This window comes from Callospermophilus lateralis, chromosome 6 (genome assembly GCF_048772815.1).
Source record: "Callospermophilus lateralis isolate mCalLat2 chromosome 6, mCalLat2.hap1, whole genome shotgun sequence".
In the NCBI taxonomy this organism is placed as follows: Eukaryota; Metazoa; Chordata; class Mammalia; order Rodentia; family Sciuridae; genus Callospermophilus; species Callospermophilus lateralis.
Genome location: NC_135310.1, coordinates 99,986,626 through 99,994,801, shown reverse-complemented (window position 1 = coordinate 99,994,801; position 8,176 = coordinate 99,986,626). Strand labels below are relative to the sequence as shown.

General features: G+C 34.3%; 1 protein-coding gene across 1 annotated transcript in view; it reads right to left on the bottom strand.

Annotated features, from left to right (window-relative positions):
* Positions 1 to 594: 594 nt before the first annotated feature.
* Col21a1 (collagen type XXI alpha 1 chain) overlaps positions 595 to 8,176 on the bottom strand; it is a 175,415-nt gene continuing 167,833 nt past the window's right edge. Inside the window, exons 26-31 of the mRNA XM_076860067.1 lie at positions 5,080 to 5,112; positions 4,139 to 4,285; positions 3,995 to 4,049; positions 3,277 to 3,477; positions 2,206 to 2,283; positions 595 to 795 (exon numbers count right to left, since the gene is read on the bottom strand). Of these exons, the coding sequence (XP_076716182.1) occupies positions 608 to 795; positions 2,206 to 2,283; positions 3,277 to 3,477; positions 3,995 to 4,049; positions 4,139 to 4,285; positions 5,080 to 5,112 (702 nt within the window). The 3' untranslated portion in view covers positions 595 to 607. The remainder of the gene's footprint in view (positions 796 to 2,205; positions 2,284 to 3,276; positions 3,478 to 3,994; positions 4,050 to 4,138; positions 4,286 to 5,079; positions 5,113 to 8,176) is intronic.

Genomic DNA, 8,176 nt, shown 5'->3' with positions numbered 1-8,176 from the left:
AAATGCTATGTAAATAGTTATTATATTGTATTGTTTAGGGAATAATGACAAGGAAAAAGTCTATACATGTTCAGTACTGACACAGTTAAAAAAACAATATTTTCAACTCACTGTTAGTTAAATTCATGGATACAGAGGGCCAATCGCACCATCTATCCTAGATGAATATCAGCCCTGATCTTGTTTCCAATGACCAGATACATTTTGGCTAATGTGACACATGAGCTATGATATGCAACATGAAATACACACAAGCACAAACTCAAACGTCCCCTGCATGGAGACTGAATGTGAAGTATTTCACAGTGACAAACGGACTGGTTAACAGGCAATGGTGGATTTTTATATTCAACTTGGATTAAAACAAATGGACACAAGAAACCCTTGAGACTTAATTAATGCTACTAATCTCAAGGCTCCAAATTATTGAAGAGCCTTTTAAATCAGTATGTGACCTTTTATATAATTTTCCTTAAGGAAAAAAAAAAAATAAAAACACCGAGGTACTTTAGTTACTCTTCAAGGGATTACTGCTGGTTATCTTCCTGAGATGTAAAAGACCACAAAAGAAAAGCACCATGCCTAGGTTGCTGAATGAGGCATCAGACTAATAGTTCGGTCCTTTTCTAAAGGGATCTCTTCCGACAATCACACTAAAACACAGCGATGGATCACAGATCCCCGGGGGGCCTGGCTGCCCTTGGATTCCAGGCTTCCCATGATCTCCATCCTTGCCAGGGATTCCTGGGTCTCCTTGAGGACCTTCTTTGCTTATTCCAGGAGGACCCTCAGGACCTGAGACAGGACATGAGCAACAAGTGAATAGGGCACTTGGGCTTTGATGGGGAAGTCGCTGATTCTGCAAGAAATTTAAACTGAAAAACAATTCTTTGAACATTTTACATATTTGCACTAATTCTCTACAAGCTTCTCACTTTCAAAAGAACCTTAAAAAAGTAAATATCAACTTTTGTAAAAATTGGCTAAGCCTAATCATATTACAAATTAAGACACTGAGTGAACATTTTACCCTTCTGCTTTGTGGATTGTTTGAACATATTTCTTCCTTTCAGTCTTTTATCAATATGATATTAAATTAGCAGGTGATATATAAGTAAGCCAAAGCTTAATGAAGTCATTTTGTGTCTTATTTGCAGTAAAAGTGCCTATTTAAATCATATAAGATTTCATATGTAAATACATTGTCATTATCATAGTATACTAGTCTTCAATATGTACAGGTGTTACAACAGTAATTTATCAACTATAGCTTGGCTAGTTCGTTTAATATATCCAAGGAGAGTTAACTTAGGATACTGGTTTTCTAAAATGATGATTCAAAATAAAAACAAAATATTCAGATTAAGGGACAGAGCAGACTAATTGGGAGCACTTCCTACTACTCTACTTCCTGCTATTACTATTGATAAAAATTTACTTAGCGCTTAACCCTGATTGTAGGTAAAGTCCTAAGTGCTTTAGATAAATAGTATTAAATCATTTGTTCTACTCAAAAGTTTCAAGAATTATCTAAAATAAGAGTAATAGTAAACACTTATGGAAAGCACAAGTCTGATTGCTATGTACTGTTCTAAAAGCACCGCGTACATTAATTCATGTAGTTTTCCAATAATGTCATAATGCATTTTATGAAAAAGGTAACTGAGGCACAGTAAAGCTAAATAGCACAGATAACAGAGGTTACTTGAGACTCAGCTTTTAGCATTATTTTGCTTCCCCAAGAGTCATAAAGACTAAACAGCCTTACACATCAGCTAGGCAGAGGTGAATGAAACCACTCTAGACCTTCCAAGGAGTCCAGGCAACAGATAATCCTAAATGATTCATGGATAAAAGATATGCATGACAAAATTCCAGTAGCATGTATGACAAAACCTCAATGTTTCAACTATAAATGATTAAATAAAGTCTTGGCTTCAAATTATTTGACATAGTTTTATGATGATTTTTCTTAAAACAAAACATGCAACAAGCTGGATGTGGTGGTGCATACATGTAGCCCCAGCTAATCGGAAGGTTGGGGTAGGAAGATTACTTGAGCTCTGGATTTCATGGCCAGCCTGGGCAACTTAGGGAGACCCCACCTCAAAAAACCAACCAAGCAAGCAAAAACAAAACACAAAACAAACAAACAAACAAAAAAACATAGTACAGCAACACTTCGGAGCACACTCCAGTTCTTACCTGGGGGACCAGGAGGACCTTGCTCTCCAGGATACCCAAACCCTTGGCTCCCCTTTGCCCCATTTCTCCCTGGTAGGCCTGCAGAGAGTCAAACATGTGAGTAAGATGATTTTTTTCTGTAAAATCACTGCCTTCTAGAATGTTTCTCTCAAAGCTGATAACATACACATTGAAAGAAAATTATCTATTCAAATATAGTCTGTCATCTATTTTTTTATTACTAATGGAAAACAGAATTTGTGAAGTAAAATTTTCAAAACTAATCAGCAGTGTAGATGAAAGATATAATGGGAATTAAATATTGAGAAAACACAATGGTTTGTCATCATTTGTTTATTACAATTGCTTTTTATTACTTTCATGAAATGTTCAAATTGTTCATATAATATTAAATAAATAGGTTAGAAGTATCAAACAACATTTCACTTAAAATTTCAAAGGCAAAGAAGTAAATTGTGAGATATTGGAGGCAACACATAATTTTTCCTGTAATAGAAAAAAGAATTCTGAATAAGATAACAGTACAGAAAGCACCAAAATCAAAATAAAGGAAATAGTGTCTGTGAGTCTTTTTTTTTTTTTTTGGTACCAGGGATTGAACTCAGGGGCACTTGACCACTGAGCCACATCCCCAGCCCCATTTTGTATTTTATTCAGAGACAGGGTCTCAATGAGTTGCTTAGCACATCGCGTTTGCTGAGGCTGGCTTTGAACTCATGATCCTCCTACCTCAACCTCTTGAACCACTGGGATTACAGGTGTGTGCCATCACACCAGGCTATGATTTTCTTTTAAAGACTTTATTAAACTCAATTAAAATTTCTAAATGTATTGTTAACATCTGTACCTTCACATGTTCACAATTTTAACCTCTCTGACAGAATATTGCTTCAATAAATAGAACAATTGCTCTTTAACGCATTTGACAAATTATTTAAAGGCTTAAGGATTTTCAAAATATTTTTCCATTATGAAAATAAAAATGAACTTTTACCTACTAGGTAAATAACAGGGTTTAAATTTTAAAATGCCCCCTTATTGTTCATTTTCTTACTTAAACAAATTAAGTACCTTTTAGTCCTCTGGCACCAGGACGTCCAGGGGCACCTATTAGTCCAGGAACACCGTCTCTTCCTGGCAAACCAGGAAATCCTCGGGGACCTTCAGGGCCTATGGGACCAGGTGGCCCAGGAACACCTGGGGAACCATGCTGAGATTGGCAGCGATCACAATTTTGAATTCTGCCACTCTGAAGTAAGACTGGTAGCTGAGCTTAAAAACAAAGAAACACCACTCTTTATGTTTAAATGGTGAATAGGAGTTAATACTATTTCTAAGCAATTTTTAAATGTATGGAACAAAATCTGAGATTACTGACTCTGAGCATATCTCAATAAATTTAAATTTCTAGTAATTTACAGAAATAGTCATTATTCTATTCAATAATTTTATCATAGCCACTGCTTAAAATAGGGCAGAAAGAAAGAGTGCTCCTCCTGCTCAAAAATTGGCAAATTATAGATATTCAAAATATTTAGGCATTGATTTGTCATGGTGTGTGTTAATAATTTAATTAATGATGAAATAGTAATAAATTCCTTCACTAAAAAACAACAAATACATTTAATATTTCATCTTTATAAATATATCCATACCAAAAGCCCATAGCAAGTCTTATAAATGTCTATTTTCTTCTTTATTTTGGTTATGTCTTCCACAGTTTCTACTAAGAATATGGATTATTTTTGCACTTTGAAAGAAATTATTAAAAACTATGTCTGAGACTTACCTCTTAACACATCAGTGCAAACTTGACGAATAAACTGTTCTGAAAATTCTCTTCCCTGCATCAAAATATCATGGGTTATAAAATGTACGTGTAGCATAAAAAGCAACAAAAATACACAAACACTGAAAGAAGCAGAATACCTACAGGCTTTCCATCCAATCCTGGAGGTCCCTGAGGACCTGCTTCCCCACGCTGCCCCTTAGGACCCACAGGCCCCATCAGGCCATCCACCCCAGATTCTCCTTTCGGTCCAATGGCACCTCTGATTCCAGGTTCTCCCTTTTCACCTCTCTAAAGCCAAAGTAAATCATTAGAAATTCCTTTTAAATATTTCAGAAGGCACAACTGCATCATAAAAGTCATAAAGGATATGACATATATATATACATATATATGTATACACACACACACATACATATATATTTATTTATTTATATGTACGTATACAGATACAAATTATGGAGAAAATACCATCATTGACCAGGAAAGAAATTTCATACCCATTTTGTATTTTATTCAGAGACAGGGTCTCACTGAGTTTATCCACACATCCACATCCAGCTAAGCAACTCAAAAATATGCACTATTTACTGAGCATATTGTACAGCGACAGAGTTATAACAATGACATGACATGGTCCTGTTCTGAGGCACTTCCATTCTAGTGAGTAGATAAATATAGAGATGCACACTACTTTTCATAGAAAAATGCAGATCCCAGTTGTGAATAATAATTGATGATTTTCTCAACTCTATGACAATTTACACCTAAGTCAGTATAAATGTCCACATTCTTTTTTTTTATTTTACTATTTTAATAAACACTTGTTGAATATCCACTATGTTCCAGGTGAATATCCACTATGTATCAGGGATATTTAAAGCATAAACATACATGAGTTTTGCTCTTAGGGGCTCACAGTTTAGTCAGGGATAAATGTCTAAATTTTAAAAACCACCAACTAAGAGCTTCTACTGAAGACTATAGAAGATATTTTCTATTTACAACACCAAAATCTAGATATTTACAGTACTGAAAACCCAAACAATGAAGGCTGAGCAAAGACCATATTTGAAGAAACATACCTCTCCTTTTGCACCATGATGGCCTTGAATTCCCTTTGAAAACAGGAAAAAAACTAATAAATGTGTAAACCTACCGTACTAGTAATATGACAAGTACTTTTACCACATATTTAATCAACTTTGATTTTCAATTTGGAAACTATTGATTGATAGAATTAGTGTCATGAATGGACATAAGAAATCATTATTGCCTTTTTTAAAGAATGCTAGTGATTAGAAAATATGTTACCTGAATAATAAAAAATTTTTGATTTGTATAAATTTTCCACCATCAGATATTAATATTTTAATATGCTATAGAGCAAATCATGAAGATTAGAATAGGATTGTACTGGATTTTAAATGATTATTATTTTAAAGAAAATTAAAACTCAACTGAGATTAAATATAAGATATGTTCTTTTTATTCTGTGATTCAGACAGGTAATCTATTTTCCCAAGTTTATGTTCTTAAAATTAAATTTTGGTTGAGTACAATTGATAAGGGATGAATTAAAGATACTATTAAAGTGATAAGAGTTACTCCATGGTATATATGTCATAATACACTCTACTGTCATGTATATCTACAAAGAACAATTTAAAAAAAAAAAGTTATTAGAGAGAAAGTGCCTATTTCTCCCGTGCCTAAACCACTCATTACTGGTAATTAAGAGATTAGAGAGGTATTATTATATACAATATAGCATTTTTACTGGCTGGACACTATGTGCTGGGCTTAAAAACAAAGAAACACCACCCTTTATGTTTAAATGGTGAAAAGGATTTAGTAAATATTTCTAAGCAATTTTAAAATATATAGAAAAAATCTGTGATTACTGAATATGTGCATATCTCTTAATAAATTTAATTTCTAGTAACTTCAGAAATAGTTATTATTCTGTTAATAATTTATCAGAGCAGTGGCTGGGGGGCCACTCACTCATCCTTCTAATTACCAGATGGATGGCTCTATTAAATTCTTTCCCACTTATCTCTTTCACATATTCATTCCAATGACATATTAGATGGTACAAATTATCAGAAGAATTCAAAATTTTTATTTTTAAAATTCACTATATACACAGGCTTCGAAATTACCCACCATCAGTTCAGGAAAAGAAATACAGCTTTCACATAGACAAGGAGAGTTTCATATTTTGACTTTGTGAAAATTAAAAATCTATGTTAACCAATTTAATATTAAATTTAATATATAACATTTCACATGATGAAGTTTCAGTTGGGATGAACCTTTTGATTTATTTTCAGGTTCTTTAGGCATGGATATTTAAATTAAACAAAGGGAAGAAAAAATTAGATAAAGTCAATCTTTGTTAGGAAAGAAATGGTAAAGATTTGCATATTAAAATGTGAGCATAAAACCACCAAATTAAATTTAGTTTTTATATAAAAATCTATTATAGGTTAAGTAATCTGAGAATTTCAACATCTGAGATACTCCAAAATTTGAAATTTTTTGCACACTCATATGATGCCACAAATGGAAACTTAAAAACACTATGTAAGGTGTATATGAAATATAAATGAGTTTCATGTTTAGATCTGGGTCGCATCCCAAAGATAGCTCATGATGTAATATGCAAATATTCCAAAATTTAAAAAAATCTGAAATCTGAATTATACTTGGTCCCAAGTGTTTTAGCTGAGGGATACTCAACCTATAAATGAACAAAACACTTTCTGTAAGGCCATTCTTTAAATATTAAAGGCTTGTTTCTGAAGATGCAGAAGTGATTCCTATCAGACAAAATCCTACATACACACCGGAATCAATGTAAGAGGACAGACAAATAGTAAATTGTAGGGATGAGAAATAAATTAGAGCTGAAACTGGAAACACCTGTCACCAGAGAAGCCATTAAGATGATTTCATGAGAAAAAATGTTTACTTGGACTTCATTCACAAAATGGGGGCCTAAAAATCACACACACGCAGCATTTGGTAAAATGACAGGTAACTAAATCTGTTTATATGAAGAAGTTGGGACAGCTACTTGGCTATGGAAAAGCAACATCGGCTCAACACCTGTTGCTCAAGAGAGGCTCAGTTCCTGGCAGTGGGAAATGAAGCTTCCAATAAACCCAGGGCAGAAGCTTTCTGGGGAATCCTAATCCTGTCTTAGGGGAGAGAGCACATTATTTTCCTTGAGAAGTAGGAAAACAAAAAATAAAGTTAATGGGACCTTGGAGGAAAAACCTTCTATAAGCCAGTAACTAGCTGTTTGATCTTGAATTTCAAAGAACATTTCCTTCCATTCAGAGTTACTGTTAATAAGAATTTTTGGTGTGAGTCCCTGGGCTGTGGAGCTTGAATGAATAAGGGGTAGAGATCCTATGAGAACAGCTATTTCTAGATACTCTGAGGGCTCACCCTGTCTTTCCAGGGAAGAGAACAAAGATAGAGCTGGGTGTGTCATCAGTTGAGTTTGAGTCAAATTGAGGAGCACAAAAATTAAGAGATCTTTCTTTTAATTTTACATAGGCACACTCAATTTCTTTTCAGTGGCTTTTGATCCTACTATTAGCTTCTAAATTCTTTTTTTAAACATCAGAAAATTATTAGTTGCTCAAAACATTACATTGATCTTGACATATCATAAATCATACATTTGTTTCAAATGGGGTATGAATTCTTATTATTCCCACATGTACAGATTGCAGAATCACATTGGTTACATATCCACATTTATACATACTGCCATACTAGTGTCTGTTGTATTCTGCTGCCCTTCCTATCCCCTTCCTATCCCTCCTCCCCTCTCCTTCCCTCCCCTCCCCTCCCTCTACCCCATCTACTGTAACTCATTTCTCTCTCTCTCTCTTAAGTTTTTTTCCTCCCCTTTGCCTCACATCCTCTTATATGTATTTTTGTATAACAATGCGGGTCTCCTTCCATCTTCCGTGCAATTCCCCCTCTCTCTCCCATTCCCTCCCACCTCTCGTCCTTGTTTGATGGTAATCTTCTTCTCATGCTCTTCCTCACTGCTCTGTTTTGAGTCACCTCCCTTATATCAAAAAAGACATTCGGCATTTGTTTTTAGGGATTGGCTGACTTCACTTAGCATAATCTGCTATAATGCCATCCATTTCCCTG